The sequence below is a fragment of the Trypanosoma brucei genome, chromosome 1 (assembly GCF_000002445.2).
Source record: "Trypanosoma brucei brucei TREU927 chromosome 1, complete sequence".
Taxonomy (NCBI): domain Eukaryota; phylum Euglenozoa; class Kinetoplastea; order Trypanosomatida; family Trypanosomatidae; genus Trypanosoma; species Trypanosoma brucei.
In genome coordinates this window covers 308,688-325,271 of record NC_008409.1, presented here as the reverse complement: position 1 = coordinate 325,271, position 16,584 = coordinate 308,688, and the positions used below count along the sequence as shown (strand labels likewise).

At 50.0% G+C, this 16,584-nt stretch overlaps 10 protein-coding genes across 10 annotated transcripts, besides 7 other annotated features; all 10 read right to left on the bottom strand.

Annotated features, from left to right (window-relative positions):
- TB927.1.1200 (hypothetical protein, conserved) lies at window positions 786-2,075 on the bottom strand (the record flags this gene model as incomplete). Its single annotated transcript, XM_001218821.1, has 1 exon — window positions 786-2,075. The coding sequence occupies one exon, from the start codon at window positions 2,073-2,075 to the stop codon at window positions 786-788; it is 1,290 nt and encodes a 429-aa protein (XP_001218822.1).
- Window positions 2,076-2,132: 57 nt separating this feature from the next.
- On the bottom strand, window positions 2,133-2,579 carry TB927.1.1180 (hypothetical protein, unlikely; the record flags this gene model as incomplete). Its single annotated transcript, XM_001218820.1, has 1 exon — window positions 2,133-2,579. The coding sequence occupies one exon, from the start codon at window positions 2,577-2,579 to the stop codon at window positions 2,133-2,135; it is 447 nt and encodes a 148-aa protein (XP_001218821.1).
- Window positions 2,510-2,579: a sequence feature (Signal peptide predicted for Tb927.1.1180 by SignalP 2.0 HMM (Signal peptide probabilty 0.619, signal anchor probability 0.236) with cleavage site probability 0.464 between residues 24 and 25).
- Window positions 2,580-3,398: 819 nt separating this feature from the next.
- On the bottom strand, window positions 3,399-3,884 carry TB927.1.1170 (hypothetical protein, conserved; the record flags this gene model as incomplete). The annotated part of the gene is made up of 1 exon (XM_001218819.1): window positions 3,399-3,884. One exon carries the CDS (start codon window positions 3,882-3,884, stop codon window positions 3,399-3,401), a length of 486 nt encoding a protein of 161 aa, XP_001218820.1.
- Window positions 3,885-4,023: 139 nt separating this feature from the next.
- Window positions 4,024-5,619, bottom strand: TB927.1.1160 (hypothetical protein, conserved; the record flags this gene model as incomplete). The annotated part of the gene is made up of 1 exon (XM_001218818.1): window positions 4,024-5,619. The coding sequence occupies one exon, from the start codon at window positions 5,617-5,619 to the stop codon at window positions 4,024-4,026; it is 1,596 nt and encodes a 531-aa protein (XP_001218819.1).
- Window positions 5,526-5,619: a sequence feature (Signal peptide predicted for Tb927.1.1160 by SignalP 2.0 HMM (Signal peptide probabilty 0.874, signal anchor probability 0.006) with cleavage site probability 0.263 between residues 32 and 33).
- A 381-nt stretch (window positions 5,620-6,000) lies between these two features.
- On the bottom strand, window positions 6,001-7,443 carry TB927.1.1150 (zeta tubulin; the record flags this gene model as incomplete). The annotated part of the gene is made up of 1 exon (XM_001218817.1): window positions 6,001-7,443. The coding sequence occupies one exon, from the start codon at window positions 7,441-7,443 to the stop codon at window positions 6,001-6,003; it is 1,443 nt and encodes a 480-aa protein (XP_001218818.1).
- Window positions 7,444-8,008: 565 nt separating this feature from the next.
- On the bottom strand, window positions 8,009-9,082 carry TB927.1.1140 (hypothetical protein, conserved; the record flags this gene model as incomplete). The annotated part of the gene is made up of 1 exon (XM_001218816.1): window positions 8,009-9,082. The coding sequence occupies one exon, from the start codon at window positions 9,080-9,082 to the stop codon at window positions 8,009-8,011; it is 1,074 nt and encodes a 357-aa protein (XP_001218817.1).
- Window positions 8,954-9,022: a sequence feature (1 probable transmembrane helix predicted for Tb927.1.1140 by TMHMM2.0 at aa 21-43).
- Window positions 8,968-9,082: a sequence feature (Signal anchor predicted for Tb927.1.1140 by SignalP 2.0 HMM (Signal peptide probabilty 0.268, signal anchor probability 0.727) with cleavage site probability 0.195 between residues 39 and 40).
- Window positions 9,439-11,292, bottom strand: TB927.1.1130 (glycerol-3-phosphate dehydrogenase (FAD-dependent), putative; the record flags this gene model as incomplete). The annotated part of the gene is made up of 1 exon (XM_001218815.1): window positions 9,439-11,292. The coding sequence occupies one exon, from the start codon at window positions 11,290-11,292 to the stop codon at window positions 9,439-9,441; it is 1,854 nt and encodes a 617-aa protein (XP_001218816.1).
- Window positions 11,200-11,259: a sequence feature (1 probable transmembrane helix predicted for Tb927.1.1130 by TMHMM2.0 at aa 12-31).
- Window positions 11,223-11,292: a sequence feature (Signal peptide predicted for Tb927.1.1130 by SignalP 2.0 HMM (Signal peptide probabilty 0.914, signal anchor probability 0.082) with cleavage site probability 0.415 between residues 24 and 25).
- Window positions 11,706-12,815, bottom strand: TB927.1.1120 (hypothetical protein, conserved; the record flags this gene model as incomplete). The annotated part of the gene is made up of 1 exon (XM_001218814.1): window positions 11,706-12,815. The coding sequence occupies one exon, from the start codon at window positions 12,813-12,815 to the stop codon at window positions 11,706-11,708; it is 1,110 nt and encodes a 369-aa protein (XP_001218815.1).
- A 550-nt stretch (window positions 12,816-13,365) lies between these two features.
- On the bottom strand, window positions 13,366-13,533 carry TB927.1.1110 (hypothetical protein, unlikely; the record flags this gene model as incomplete). Its single annotated transcript, XM_001218813.1, has 1 exon — window positions 13,366-13,533. The coding sequence occupies one exon, from the start codon at window positions 13,531-13,533 to the stop codon at window positions 13,366-13,368; it is 168 nt and encodes a 55-aa protein (XP_001218814.1).
- Window positions 13,419-13,533: a sequence feature (Signal peptide predicted for Tb927.1.1110 by SignalP 2.0 HMM (Signal peptide probabilty 0.798, signal anchor probability 0.000) with cleavage site probability 0.464 between residues 39 and 40).
- Window positions 13,534-13,655: 122 nt separating this feature from the next.
- Window positions 13,656-16,568, bottom strand: TB927.1.1100 (hypothetical protein, conserved; the record flags this gene model as incomplete). The annotated part of the gene is made up of 1 exon (XM_001218812.1): window positions 13,656-16,568. The coding sequence occupies one exon, from the start codon at window positions 16,566-16,568 to the stop codon at window positions 13,656-13,658; it is 2,913 nt and encodes a 970-aa protein (XP_001218813.1).
- Between the last annotated feature and the right edge of the window lie 16 nt (window positions 16,569-16,584).

The window sequence follows — 16,584 nt, the reverse complement described above, 5'->3', positions numbered from 1 at the left end:
AAATAAGCAAGCATTATTAATATGTTTCAACAGAGCCTGTCAGCTGGAATTATGGGATTTCAACAGGTGAATAAACGCAACTTAGCATCCGACGTATGCCCGCGACGATCACAATCAACATCAAATAACATACACTCAATATTACCACTGCACAACCACCTACTCAATTTCCCTTTCCTCCGTATTACACACAATGGGTAAAACAACCAATGAAAACGCACAACTTTCACAGCATTACGGCAAAATGACGGTTGCGCGGGCAGTTTGGCTCACCTCATCAAATATACCCAATTAATGTTGCCATCGTTGCAAAACGAAATCGCAGCCTCAAATATATATCCACTTCCACGACCACGCCATTTACTGCCGCATATGCATCAAACACAGTAGAGCCAATCTAAACCTTCGCATTCCTTTTTATTTTCACCACCATTAGCGAGAAGATAATCATCAATAAAGAAAAAAAACTGCTATGTCGTACCCGTAACGTTGTTGTTTGTTTAGGAACCATCGATGCTGCACAAAGAGTGGTAACAAAGAAGTCTCATATTTTAAAAGAGAAACGCTACAAAATTATAAATGTAAAAAAAAAAGCGAAGTGATTAGAACTCAAGCCCAAGCAGACAAAGGTTCAAGACGGAGAAAACAATATGCCTCAGCCAAAACCACTGTGTTGGTCTATGACAAACGCATGTCCACGCACCACCAATAGAAGGCGAACAAACATGATTGAGTTAAAATGCCTTATCCAACACTTAAGCCGAAACGTACGCGTGTGTGTGCGACTAATTGGGGCCGTGTCGCTTAGACGCCCATCGCACCACCTTTGTTCCAAGTAACCTACGATATGTGCTTGGGAAGTCTGGTGCTCCCGAACGAATGTCCATCTTCACAAACATGCCGGAGAATTTCCGCACGAACCGCTCACGCTCCATCGCCCGTGCCGCTTCGGGTTGCTCCATTTTAAATTTAGCCAGCCGCTCATAGTAGACGGCTTGGTGAGACAACTGTTTCTTCTCATTCTCATGCAGAGGCCGAGTATATGAGAGGCCGAGATCACGCGCGACCTCCGAGCGGGATCGGCCCGTTTCAACGCAACCATTTAAACCACGAGGATCCATCACATCCGCAAGATTTGTTGATATTGCCAAGCCTGCATTCCAGTCATATTTCCAGTACGATCCCTGACGGTATGTGACGAGGTTGGGAGGCTGAAGTATATCCTGCACATCGTGGTCACGAATGATTTCCCAGTACTTCTTAAAATCTACCTTACGCAGTCTGCGCAGGGCGTGGTTAAGTTTCCGCTCCGTGTTCGCCAACACTGTCTTGATAATGTTATTGTGCGGATTGGTCAGAAGGTGGTTTCGTAGCACACGGCACTTAAGCGCGCGTTTAACCGCTAGCACCGCCGGGCTTGTGGTATCGAAGTCGTGTTCGGCGTAACGCTCCATGTACATGGCTTCTTGAGCGAACTGTTTTTCCTGAATCGACATCATACCTTTTGAGAGAGCCTTTTTTACGTCATCGTTGTACCCGTCTAACATCTCCACAGGAATGCTAAAACGGTACTCGTAGGCGTGACGACGTGTCGGATACTTTCTGTACCAAAACGGGAAACCCTTCGGCTGACCCTCAAGCTTCCGCAGCGCTCCAGCAAGCAGCGGATGTTGCTCCTCAAACTTCATTTGTCGCGTCTCCGGTATGTTAACGCCATACAACATCTGCTCCTGCCGTTTCTTCTGTACGGGTGTTAGATCGTTAAATACCGCGCCATGAACGTTTTTCAGGGCACGGCGTTGGGGCATGTGCGGTGTCGGGGGTTCAGGATTCATACGCCACGGGTACCAGAGCCAAATCGCGGGGTGCTCCATGGCCCCAATGGCTTCTTTTAGTGCGCTGTGGGTGCGCCGCCGTATCTTACCGCGGCCCTTTACTATTTCCCCATCTGTTGTGGTGATACTAATTTTCTCCGCCTTTCGGAAGTTAGTGGTTTTGGTGAAACTTGTCTTGAGGTCCGGTGTCTTTGACTTGCTGCCATATTTACGCAGGAAACAGAAAGACCGCACGAACATGGTGCTGCGACCTCAATGTCAACACAAGACGTACGCTAACGAGGACGGCAACCGAATTTACACCTTATTTGGCCGCTTGTGTTTGCGTAGTGGCAACACACAAAAATCCCTCAACCTCCCACCACCACCTCCTAAACACGCACTGGTTTGTGCGTGGAGAGACCTCCTCCGCTGAACTATAAACAAATTTACAGAGGCACACCCTAACGGCCCACACCCAACTGACTTTCGGTTAATACTTGAAAATTTTAAAAAGGAAAAATATGTTTTAGTAGTAAGAAGAAGAAACCGGTAACACACCCCGTTTTGTCGCTTAACAGGCTGTAGTGCTTTGCAATCTATCTCTGACTTCACACGATAACACAAGAATAAACAGGAGTGTGCCCAGATCACGTACAGACGGGCTGCTGAGCGCTCCAGATAAGGAATGCAAGAAAATGAATTTGGCACGATAAGCCACCACGGACACAAGGTAAAACTGTTGAAGATATGAGCACCTCTCATCGCCCTCCTTGAGCACACGGGTTGCTAAAGATGCGGAAGCCAAAAAAGAATAGCTCGGGGACGGATACGTTTCCAGTATGAGTAAAACATACATGCCTACAAAAGCGAGAGCACACCCAACTTTCATATACTTTCCCCTCCCTCGAACCGTAATCCACTGCCCTCTGTCAGCTCCCACTCTTGCACCCTTACCGTAAATGTGGTACAAGAAAAAATAACATCCCAGAATGGGGCTTAACACCCGCCCTTCAGTTTGTACTATGCTCTGTTGGGAACGCACGACGGGTGTAAAGCACTTTCATATCTATACCAGCCATTCGGCATTGGGGGCATTGAAACGGTGTTCCTGTTGCGTCGGGACGAGGTAACGGAAGCGGTGAGAAGCAACTTGCGCAGACGCACTGGGGTTGGGGCACAACATCTTTGGTTGCTGCTGACCGCATCGCCTGCTGGGGCGGCGGCCTGTTCATCATAGTTGCAACGGTGAAACTATTGTGAGGGCAAACGCTGGAATGCATGGAGTATAAAATAAATAAAATAAAGGGGCACGGACATAAACGTGGCTGAGAAAGAAACAAAATAGTAAAAATTTACTGACATATTCAACAAAAGAATCAGTACACACAGACAGAAATTTGGCATAGAGAATTGTGTATGTGTGTGTGTATGTGCGCAACTGATGGCGTTCGTCGCGGAGGAGTGCGCGAAAGAGAATCAATTCAGTCACCTCTTCCGTACTCGCACAACAGGGGGCCGCCACAACCGAGGCAATGTAGGCGTCAGCCGGAAGGGCACCATCTCCTAAATGGCTTTGTGTTATCAAATAGTGTCATATGTTGTGGGTTGCTGGCGAACCTTGTAGAACACTGTAGAGGAACCCGTACGATGAACGCAATGCGTACACATGAGTTGGGAGGACGGGCATAATGCTACAACGCGCGTGCAATTCGCGCACGTGTACAGCGTCATGGGTTCCTCATCCTCCAATGATCCTCCGACGTCAGCGAAGTTGTTAGCTCCGGGGAGCTTTTCATCCTTTACTTCCTCCTTCACTGTATACGAAAGCATGCTGCGCGCTTGAGGGTCGAATATACTAGTCCTCCTTCGGTTGAAGACAACCCAAAAATGAAAGCCATGTCGGGAGCAAACGCGCACACGGTATTTGGTAGCAAGAAGGAGAAAAAACGGGGGGAACAGGGGAGAACAATGAAAATTAGGAGATGGACTAAAACACAAGGAAACAAAACACACACGATAGATGGAATCAGCAACGCAACAGTACTTTAAGGGGATTAACTGTCTCATTTAACAAACCCAAACAACCGCCCAGTTTCACCAGCATGACGGTTGGATGAGGGAACTACGTCCTTTTGCATGTTACTAACACAAACACAGACACACGTACACCAACCAACGTAGACAACTCCACAACGTAACCATGACGCTACGACGGCTGACTTGACTTCGAGGTTTTAATAGTTGAACCACGTTTTAATTGTTCGCCCCCAGCTGTTCGTGACTTCATGTGAGACTCCAACGCTGGCCATACCTCCACATTTTTGTTTACCATCGTCTCATATAACTGCCTCGAATAACCATGGAGGCGTTCGGTGAGAAGGCCCTTGAGTAGCAGGTTCAGTGTCCTCCCATCCCCCTTTACGCGACGCATTTGCATGTCAGCAAGAATTGCGGTTGTATTCCCCCAGAGGCCGGAGCGCTCGCACGCTAGCAAAAGCAGAGTATAAGTGTCTGCTGTGGGCTCTACCCCAGAGTGTCTAACAGCTTCAAACGCAGAAAAGCAGGATTGTGGCTGTTTTGACAGCAAAAGCACTTCGAGTGCCGTGTTTAACAGTTGTACGTCCATCGGAACGTGTTGAAGCCGAGCTAATAAGAGCACTGCTTCCTCCACCAAGCCATTTTGTACCAACCCCTCAAGTATTGCCGACGCCATAGTAGCGTCAACAGCTACGTGGAGATTAACAACCGCATCCTTGAAGCGGGAAAGCGCAAACGGCATTGCGTTATGGAGCGAGCATATAGTGAAGAACGCGGCGTAGGTGGTACGCGTCGGTAATATAACGTACTTGTCCGCATCCAACAGGAGCCGGTTGGCTAGGTGAAAAACGCGACTGTCTGCAGTGGTCACGTTGCCTAATGCTGTCATCACATACTCCAGAACAAGGGGAGTTGGTGCCACGTGGGTTTGTCTGGAATGAAAATACAATCGCTTCATATGGTTGAGAAACGGCACACTATCCACTGCGTCCACTTCATGACAAGTTGTGTCAGCTGACGGGGCTAAAAGATTCTCTGGTCGTTGACTGTTGAGCCCAGCGATGCACTGTTCAAGGCTACACTGCGCCCATAGGGCAATGACGGCCTCTACGTTGCGAGATGACACAACAAGATTTTGAGGGTAGAAATCCGACAGAAGCATCTGCTGGATTTCATTTGATTTCTGCAAAAGTGGCATGGGGGCGGACAGTAATTCACTTAGTTGCCGCTCCTTACGGATATTCAGGTGCGACCGGGCATCCAAAAGGTACTTTCGGTCCGAAGTACGTTGCCTGCTCAGGTCCCCCACGTGTCCACGGTGCGCAAAGCGTTCCTTACTTGATGGAACGTACTCTTCTCCAAATGGTGCTGCAATGCAGGAAACCGATGTGCCGTCCACCTCCATGTGTAGTTCCGGGGCGGGTAAACCACCGGCAGGTGCGTGAAGGAACTCGGAGCTGGCACGATATTGCGCTTCAGCCTCCGCAGCAAGAGTTCGAGCATCGGGTGTAACGCCATGATCGTATAGCCCTCGCTCTTCATCCTTAACTGCGAAACGATACGATGTGCGGCACTCACCTTTGCGCGAGGAGGAAGAGGAAGAGGACGCGGATGCGGATGCGCTAGTTATGGGTTCCACTGGTGGTATCACCACCCACCGGCACGATGCTGAGAAGGTGCTACTGCTAGAAGGAAACTGGGAAACGCCAAATGCCGCGCTCGTCACGCGGTGCCTGCGACCAAAACTACACCTCAGTGGCCTCATGTCGCATGCTAACACAGGTAAGTCGAGAGTAAAGGGGAAAACACATAAGGGATACCAAAATTAAAAAATAAACAAACAGACAGATATGGAATGTGACGAGTATGCGGTGGCGAATGTAGACGCACGCTGACGTTACGCGTGACAATGGAATAAATACTCTGATCATGGCAATGACAGATTCATTGTCCATCCACTCGCCGCTGCGCCACTTGACAAAGAATTCACAAACAAGACAAATTGGAGCTGGGAATCCGACGAACATAAAAAATATATATACTCCCCCTTCCGCACTGCAACCAAAAGGAAAGCAATGTATCACGCCCTCCGTGGAGACAACCGTCTCATTGGAAACTGGTGGGGAAGAAGGGGAAACACCGAAAATCAATCCTCCTCCGCATCAGCAAGCTTAAGAGCAACACTCTTGATCGCCAACTGAATGCGCTCTGCCGCCACTCCGGAATCCAGAAATGTGGACATGAAAGCACCTGCCTTTACCTTCACTGCTGCTGTTCGCAAGAGAGGGAACAGCAACTGTGCATTTAGTTCACGCGCCTGGTTCATAACGAGGACACCCTCAATTTCAGTCAGAAGTGTAGCCGCCGGAGAACGCTTCTTTGACCCAGGTTGAACAAAGCTCAGATACAGCGGTTTCGGTATCTTTACCTCCTCCCTAGAATGCACAGGATCCGTCGACTGAAGAGACCTCGAGGTGTGCAACAACTCCACAGGAACTGTTGGACACACGGATGGCAGGTGTGACTTCGCACCAGTGATGCAGTAGAAACGTGAGAGAATGGAGGACTCCTTGAACCGCAGGTAGTGACGCTGCGGTGTAGGCACAATCGTCAAGATGTTGTTCATTTTTCTATGACTCGGGGAGCACGATAGCACAAGATTACAAATAGGACTCTCCCCCACACCGTACAAGAGCACGGGCATCAACAACGTCACGAAAACTTCGTTCACCTCGGTGAAGGTTGCACAAGGTTTAAGGAGGGAAAGGGAAGAAGAAGAGGAAATGGTCTCCTTCCCTCCGGCCCCACGCGGACCAGCAGCTCGATCATCCCGCGCCCTCAGGCAGTCGTCGTTGCGTAACAGCAGCACAGCATCTACGATCCGCAAGGCATGCAGAGTAAGTGCTGCATTCAAACTTTGGGTGGATATTTCCCCAATGGATTGTGGTGCGACTGCAATGCTGATAAGAAATAGGGCTCGCCGTTTGTGCATCAGCATACCATCCAGTCCGTCGTTCCACATCATGTCCGCCTCCGCTTTCTCGTCCGCATTTGCAAGTTCGTCTTCAGTCGGTTCAATGAAGTAGTACCGTATCTTCTCTAACAGTAGCGAAGCCATACCGCTGCCTGTACCACCAGCTAAACTGTGTAATACCAAAATTGCCTCAAACTCCTCCGTGTCATCTGTGCGACGTGTTTCGGCATAGATGGCGCGAAGAGCATCGCGTACAACAAAGTTGTCACCCCGCCGCTGATCCTTCGTGACCTGAAATGGACGGGATGCGGCGGCTTTCTCAGCACACCGACTACTTTTTGGATTATTGAGACCGTAATAACCTAACGCCCAGTGATTCCCGCGACCAGAGTGACCGCAGACAACGTTTTCAGCCCGCATAATATCGGCATAACGGTTGTAGACGGTCTGCACCACCTTAGGTTCAGAGTCAACCATAACGCAACGAGCCTTCCGATTACTGGTAAAGAAAGGTGAACGCACGGCACCTTTATCAGTGGCAATCGAAAGCTGTCGCCATAGTTCCTCACCCAGTTGATTACCGCATTGGCCCACCTGCACGACAACAATTGCCATCTAACAACAAAAATAATCTGTGAGTTCCGCACTTCTACCAGTTGAATTGGGACCACGGGGCAACACACTACCCAAGTGATTGACGTTGTGCGACTCCTTCAGAAACGGCAGGGGTGCGACAACGCACAAAAAAAAAGCCGCACCTTAGGAAGTAAAGCGTGGTCCAAAGCAAAAAGAGCAAGAGGTGCATGAGGAAAAAAAGAGGATAGAGGTTGAAGGAGAACATGCAAGTAGCTGAAAAAAGAAAGAAAAAGCGGTCACGGATCCCACGACATGAGAAGCACAAAAACAAACTAATAGTAACAGCCACAAAGAAACAATTTGAGCTTCGACCGCACGAAGATAACTTGGCACATAAAGAGTGCATTTACCGGTACGTATTACATATAAAGGAGGGATGTTAGCCTCCTTACGAGCGATACGCAGTTTCCCGTTACTATGTACGTCTGTGACAGGAAGTCATGATATGTATGAAAAAAATGTGTGGAGTTCTACACGCTATACGGACTCGCCGTTCGGTACGCGGCCGCCGACCCACAATTCACAGACAACAACACTAAGAACCCTAGCGCGGTGCATAACCACGGTGAAATATTGCAGTTGAACCAATCATTCCTGATTTCAACAGCATGCCACGTAATTTCCATAGCACCCATTGTATAACGTAAGCAATGGTAAAATATTGAATCCACGCCCACTTTATTAATTCCGGTATAGATGACACGTACGGCACGTTGGCATCCTGAACACGTAGCGTGAGCTTCCATGTGAAATCGCCCACAGTATCCATATCTTCGCCTAATACTCGATCGTATGTTATGTCAGGCAGTAGTGAGGCACCACCGGCGGATTCTGCGTAACGTCTGAACAAAAGGGATTGATTCCGGGATGCGTATTTCTGAGCGAAACGGGGTACATTAAGTACATCATCTATGCTCTCCACGGCGTCGAGGGGACTGTCCGCGTATGTGTGAGCATAATGCACGTTGGACCACGAATACAGAGGTTCTGTTGTGTGAAATAAAATATCCCCCGATGTGGACGCACACACAGGACCACCCGTATGCGCCCCTCCCGTCCCGGATGCCGATGCGTGCCCTCCCCCGGGACGTTGGAAAACAATAAGGGGGGCAGCTGTCATATTCAAATGAATAGATGGATGTATGATTTCGTAGATGAATTCAGGAATAAACTCCACGCGTTCGATCGCGTCCATCTCATCGGGTGGTGGAAAGCTATTTTCCACTCTGCTTCCTAGACTATTCACAGGAAGGCCAAGAACTATGGTTACACAATCTACACTGCCATCACTGTCCCGATCCTCCTCGTAGATGGTGAAGAATGGCAACGTGTCCAACTCCGCATGGCCATATAACAACTTTTCGTTGAAGGCGTCAGAACACGTCCACAACTTCTCCTTCCCGCGCACAGTCGTATAACGAAGGAGACACCTGCCGCTGAACTTCAACCTGGGATGCTGCGTAAAGTGGCTGTTGGTTAGCCAAATGCCCCCCATAGAAGTAGCGATAACAAAAGGTAGAATAAACAGAGCGGCAAGGCTTAAGAAATAAAGCACCCATGAACCGATGCCGCGAGTCACATACCGCACTTTGAAGCCCTCGTGGTAAATAGTCGCCATGCTCCAAGGCGCGTACTAAGCGGTGGTTATACGAAGGCGATAAGCAACGGCCGCCTACAAATAACAGAGGGGAGAGGGAGGGAACGGGAAAAAAAAAATTAAACTGGCAGCATCCGCTGTGTGTGAGCGTGCTTTATGCACTTGCGGCTCTGGTGCGGGGGATGGGGAGAGGGGGAAGGCACAGAAGAAAGAAAGAACAAACATTGTGACGTACGACCCACCGATACGCAACGCTGGAAGACACACTTCCTGTGACGTGTCCATAAATGTACAACTTGCGTAAAGGTGCAGAAGAGTGTAAGGACTTTGAAAGGGTCGACACATTCACTACCGGCCTCTTCAACAACAACATACCTTCATGTGAGAGCCGTGGCGGCGAGGATAAACGACCGTGCTTCCTCCAACTCCCATTTCGCCCTCCGCGAACTCCATCCAAGTTCAACACGCATAAGTTCTGCAAGCGCTGGAAGCGCAGCAAGCGCCTCAGCTGGGCTACTGTATGCGATACGAGTCCGACGTGAGACCACGTCCACTAGTCGCACTGCGTACTGCTCACGCACCAAAGTACGCACGCGCTCCAGTGGTGACAAAGAATCATAATAGTCCATTCCTGCACCGGCACTTCCAAAAACAAGTGGCAACCATTTTGTCTCACACGGTCGAAGCCGCTTCACCTCTTCCACATTGAAGGTTATACCGTTGTTAAGTAGCTTGTCCACAGCCTTCTCCGCAATGAGCCGTGCTAACCCCAGAGATCCACCATATATGTGCACACGGTGCCGATTCTCTCCTCCTGCGGCAATGTGGTAACCCTCTGACAGAACGTTTGACAACCAAGGAACGGACGAGGGATCACGAAGAACAGGCACAACCGTGGAAATGCATGACAATATGCGTCCCTTGTCGACTTCAACACCAGAGGCCTTCAATGCGGCACAAATTCGTTCACATGTACTGTCGTCCGCGCCACTGGCGTGTCCGCCTGATGCTTGAAGAGAGTGCATTGGTACCGCTCCTGAAATTGTGGCAGCAGCGGCAGCCCTGGTGGGAGAGAGAGAAAAGGGGGCTACACTTGGCCCCAATAACACACATTCATCGAACCATGGAACAATCATAACCGAGGAGAAAGCGTATGACGTTGACGAAGCCATTAACGCCCTAGCAGAACCAGCCCAACCCGTAATACGCTCACCAGTGAGCAATGCGGTAGCTGGCATCACTAGATACGAGCTGAGCTGATGCCGCTCTACTGCTGTCGGCACGTTATCTGATGAATTGCCGGGGAAGAGTTGTTTCACTTCGTCCACCAAAGCTCCAGCACAATTAACGATAGAACGAGTGTACATCTCCACTTTAGAGGTAGCGACATCTCCCAATCCACAACATGCATTCACATCACTGATGGTGACAACAAAGTTTGCTCTACCAGACGAAGTTGACTCATTGTCAATCTCGGTAATCCTCTCAACCTGGGCGTAATTCAGCGTTACAGCTCCCAAGGCGTCAGCCGTTCGTGCCAGTGCTATAGCGGCCGCCGCGCCGTCAACTGTCGCGTCGCGCACGATGATGGCCCCCACTGCCTTATCTTCAGCGCCGGGAAACTCTTCAAGGAGATGTTTTCCCCTCACAAATGAGCACGACCTCCACGGGCCAAAGAACGGGCTCAGGAGTGTGGCAACCACTGCCGTTGCGGCTAGTTCCATAAACTCCATCGCGTGCGCAGAGGGAACCAGTGTGCGTACATTATTATTAACGATACTTGGTGCTACATTCGACCAAATTGTACGGGCTTCCCAGGCTTCAGCAGCACGGCGTAGCCACTTCGCGTCTCGTTGTCGCAATGCTCGCTGGACGTATGGAAACGCACCAGGAAGGAGCGGAGGAGATGTTCCAGAGTAACCGGAGGCAAAATCACCCGCACCGACAACAGCAACGCGCAAGCCACGTTTCGCTGCATCTACTGCAGTATATAACCCCGTAACGCCTCCACCAATAATAAGAGCATCAAAAGGATTTTCAAAACTGCTGCTTTCCTTCATTTGCCGCAGCTTCAAGTCCCGGGGAAGAGGCTGAAAGTGAACAACTTCTTCAGGAAAGGAAATGACACCGCTGCGTCGCAGATTCCAGCGGTGACATACCGCCCAGGCACAAGCGAAGGCGACTGCTCCAACACCCACGCGAAGCGTGAACCGGCGCGTATAGCGACCCATTGGTAGTACCCACCTCCCCACCTTCTCCTTTTTTTCGTCAGGTGAGTTATACCTACAGAAAGGAATGAAAAAGACCGCACAAAGCAGGTTAGAGAAAAAACTGGACTAGAGTCACAAACAGACTTCCTTCTTTGTTGAATCTTACACGCGTGAGAGCACAACATTTTTACACTTAAAAATAGGGGGCAAGTAGGACTCAGAGAAGCAGGGTGAGGAAAGGAGGTACTTATACAGACACACACACACACACACATATATATATATATACGTCTCCAACCCTTCCGAATCACCAGTGTAGTGATTTTTAAACGCTTTCTTTGGCTGCCCCCCCACTGTACTATACTTATTTATCTTCCGCTTAATTTGTTTCCGCACGGCAAAAACCGCAGTTGTCACGAACGAACCGGTACCTATCACCGCTTTTTGTACAGTGACGGGACAAGCACCTCTTGCGGGTCATACTTTGGGTGCTGATTAGCCGACTCCTGTCCATCTAACTTAATGAAGTCGTACGCTACAAAATAATCCCCAACAGTATCGTGATAATCCAAAGTGAAACCAATACCTTCAACAAGCTCTGCAAAACGCCGAGGGTGCGGAACACGCGAGCGAACTTCGACGATCTTCAGCAGTCGCTTCGGTTTGAGGATGCGAAATGCCTCGTACAGGCATTTAATGTAGTCAGTCGACATGAGGCTAAGAGAAAAAATGCAGATGTCGACGGACTTTTTCTCTAGAGGGACGTGAGCGATGTTAGCAACAGTTACATATTCGTTCATTGCATGTAAATCAAATGAGTGAACTGTGTAACCTTTTGGACAAAGTGCTTGTGCTACCTGCGCATCCCCACAGCCCATGTCTGCAATAACCCAACTGGAAGGAATGTACCCAGGCATGCTCTTGGCTTTATTAGCTACAAAACGCCCCCGACGATCCTCAAGCAGGGCTTGCAAGATAACATCGTATGGTTTGATGGGCCACTGTTGAATCTGTTGGCGATAGCCATTATGGTAATCAGCATACGTGGATGGATCACGCAACAGCTCTGCAACAGAAGAAATAGGCGAGTTATATATTTGCTCATTTAACAGACGAAAGGTACTCGCTGAAAGTTTTGTGCGGAAGTGTTCCAAAACGCTATCATCATCCCTCACGCGGCGAATAGCACGACGCTGCGCGGCACTACTGGCACCGCTTGGGCGCGGAGTTGGTTCCCCGTTTTCTCCTTTCCCTCCCGTTGGATTTGGTGCATACTTTGGAATGTGTTTCGCCTTCTTGTACTCGCGTTCTTCGTGCTTGTTTTTAAATGGAATGCCCCTACGATCATTGGCAGAATCACGACTGGCACACCCAGAACTGTGTACAACAACAGGGCCATACAGCGCTCCTGCTTTCTTTGACACCTTGGCTGCAGAACTCGTCTCTGTGCGGTTTTTGCTCTGTGGAGGCTCTTTCTTGGAATATTTGTCCGTCGCGGTACGACCCTTTTTGCGAGGGTCACCAAATATTCCACCCCGAGACATAAAAAGTGGACTGCCCAGAAGTATTTACTTTCGTCCTAGAGCCACGTTCGGGTAGGCACACAAACTACCGGAAACTTGAAAAAAGGGAAAAGGAAAAATAATCTCAGTGATAGACACTCAACCCACTTTTGACTGATGATTGTGCTGGCACAGCCGCCAACAAGAACGTTAATGGTTAACTGAATAGGAATATATATATGGGTGCTATAGGAGGAATTGGAGGGGAAGGAGCAGAAAAAATTGTAGTCGGCTTTTTTCGGATATCCTGGGAATTTCACCCCTCGACAATGGTACAAGTTACGGAACTGCGCGCATCGGCAGATCAGCAGTCACAAAAGTGTGCGTGTATGCATCACTAAGCACATTTTCGCTATGCAAAAGCCTCTTTAAGATGTCTGTGAGCACCGCCCATCCTGTATCACTAACGCCCCGTCAAGAGACGACTTTAAGAACAGAGCATCGCCACACTAACATACACATACACACACCAACAGCAGTAATCCTCAAACACATATTCCCTTGAAAAGTCCTCACAATTGCAATACCCCAATCAACACTTGGTACTAATCCATGGAACCCACGTGCAATAGCGGACGAGAATAGTCCACAGATTCGGGGACCTGAAAAACAGCAGCAAAAAAAGGTGCCGAAGACCCGCCTTCACCACAGCGCACTCCGGAGCAATCATGTGCCGCCACATGCGGGAACGGCTACACATTGAATCGAAGACCTTATTAAACTAACGAAACAATTCCTGGAGGGCTCACACGCAACAGTAGGCGATATATTGCCACCCATCCCATGGGTAAAGGGAAAGGAAACAGGTCAAAAAATATACTGTTAGTCCAACACCCCATTACCATGAACAGAAATATGCTCCTTGTCAGCAGTACGATGTGATGCCGAACGCACTGCAGAAGTGCACCTCGCAAGGAACTCGTCACGGTTACCCGTTATTTTCCTGAAAACTTCAGCAGCTGATTTGTGAAATTCCTGCAGTACTAGTTCGTGTTGAACCATACGTTCGTCGATGGTTTGGCCTGCGGGTGACATGCCGTTGCCGTTCGCCAGGGCATGTGCAGCGGGCCGCCCATCACCCGCACTTACCACTGACTCATCCACGCTCCTCAAATCACCAAAACGACTACTACAGAGAGGTGAACTGCAAGATATATTTGAGATCGAACCAACGGAATCCCAACCGGAACGGTGACCAACGTACTGCGGTGGTGTAACCGTATTGCCTTCATTATGGCGATCGTGCATCTGCGGTGCGTGTGAAACGGAGTTCGCGACTTTAACAGGTGTTCGACTTGAGCCCCCAGCCACATCGGTGTCACGCAGTGGAGGAGGATACGTGGGGGTGGGCATCGGCGAAACATCGGCAACAGCAATCGTTCCGGCAGGAGAGGCAGACGAAGCGGAGGGAGGAGTAGGAAACATTAGATCCCCCTCCTCGTGTCCCGAGAGACGGGGGCGCGGCATCAGCCCACTCTTTGGCTGCGTCCGCCCTACTGACGACACTCGCTGTTGCTCACGTCGTATCTCCCTTAGTGCCGCTTCCTGTGCAAGTTTTGCTTTCTGCTTATATTGGTTAAACTGTTCCTCGAGGCGGGCGCGTTTGCTGCGCTCATCCTCCAGTTGACTGCGTAGTCGGTGAAGTGGTTCCGATGCGGCGTTAGCGAGAGCCTCTAGTTTGGTATCTTTCTCACGAAGCTGTCGTTTCAGGCTTGATATAACCCCCTCCGATTGCTGATGATACGTGGCCGCCGACCGGCGAGTGGCGGCGAGTTCCTCCTTGTGCCGCAGCGTTCCCTCCTCGAGTTTCAGCAATAATTCCTTGCTGTGTGCCTGCTCCTCCTGTAGTTGCCGCTCCAACCCTTCAGTCGCTCGCTGGGACCGTGCGAGGCGCTCTTCAGAGTTGCGAAGAGCTTTTTGCAGGTCCTCTTGCTCTCGAGCGGATTTCTCCTGCTGTTGTTCCATCTTCTGAACAATTTCATCGACCATTTGACTGTGTCCGACGCGCTCTTCCCGCAGTTCGTGCTCCTTCCTCGCCACTTGAAGGCGAAACGCCTCCAATTCATCCTGCAGCTCCTCCACTTTCCTCTCCAGCTCTTCCTTCTCTCCTTTCAGCACAGCAGTTTCCGAAGTTACAACTTCACTCTGCTTCTTCTCATCGCGGTGCTGCTCCTTCAAGGCATGATACTTCCGCTCCACCTTTTCCAGGACCGAAAGCTTTTCTGACGCTTCTTTAATCAACTTCTCGTAGCCGTCTGACATTGTGCGAAGCTCCTCCTGCAGCCGCGCAAGCTCCTCACGCGACCGACGCTCCCGCTCATTCAGTTGCTCTTCCAGCTGCCTCACCGCATTTCTTTGTTCTTTTTCGCGTGAAATGGCAACTTTCTCGCGTCGCGTACTCTCTGCAAGGTTCCTTGAATGTTTACCAACTTCCTCCCTGCACTCGGCGAGCTCTCGCTGTGTTCCTTCCAGATTGTCATTTAACTTTGCTATAGTCTTCGTTTTGGTGCTTAGATCCTTTCGAAGTGTTTTCACATTGTTGTTGGCTACATCAAGTTCCCCTCGCAGTCGTTCAATGACAGCTTTATCCTCCTCCAACATTTTCTGCACGCCGTCTGCTCGTTGGCGCTCGCTTTCAATTTCTGCACGAAGCAACTTCACCTTCACATCAGCAGATGACTGCAACTGCGCAGTGACCTCATCTAAAATCTTTTGACGTGCCTCCAGTGCCGCACGACGGAGCCGTGTAACCTCCATACAATGTTTAGTGCGGAGTTGCGCTAGCTCTTCCTTGTGCGACACCTCTTGTTCCCTCAGACGATGCCGCAAATGCTCTATGTCTTCCTCTTCTGGCTCTTGCAATGGTGAACGAGGCTTTCGCGAGTGTCTATCTGCATCCTCCAAGGCAACGCGAGATCCGCAGTGACTTGGCGCCTTATCGGGCACTGCGTTCGCCCCCTGCGTAAAGGGCGTCGGACTACGAGAAGATATAGTTTCAATCGCCGCTTCATTCGAAAATGATGGAGGTGCTGCGTCACCCGTCAAAAGGGACCTGAATGTGTCTTTCCAACTTTTCCTAGCCAAAGAAGAGCTGTGGTCCTGCTCAAAAGCAGCAGAGCTGCTAAAGGCACTTGAAGTGGACATTTGCTGTCTGGAAGCGGAACGATTGAACACGGGGTGGTGTGTGGGATTGTCTGATGAAAAAGTTGTGCTACCCATTCTCATGTGGGAGGGACCACCCATATCAGCTCCACTTGTCGGAAGTGGCTGCGAATAACCCCACTGTTGCTGTCGCGCTGTCACCCTGTCCCCGCTATCGGTGCTGCGTCGCCTGCCCTTGCCATTTTTCTCATGTCCCACACAAGAAAGAGGATGAGGATGCAGCGGCAGGCCGTCATCATACGTCAATTCCGTTCCCTCATCACGTATTGACTTAACCGCAGGTGCAGATGCCTTTCTCTCCTTAGCCCTCGAGGAAGAAGATTTCTGACGCGGCACTGATGTTCCTCTGCCGTTCCTCAACTGGGTTGCTGCGTGCTCTGTTTCGCTTGTGCATTCGCTGCAACTTGAATATGAGGGCAGTGTTGTTGGCGCCTGCCTTTGGTTGCGCGAAACAGCACGGCTCGCGCGCTTGGTAGATTCGTACAGACGTTGTACACCTTTTGTTGTGTGATCGATGAGTTCAAGCAGATCCTCGGGAAGATCATGTCGATAGGCTGAGGAAGACTTCGGCATGACACCCCGCCCCGAG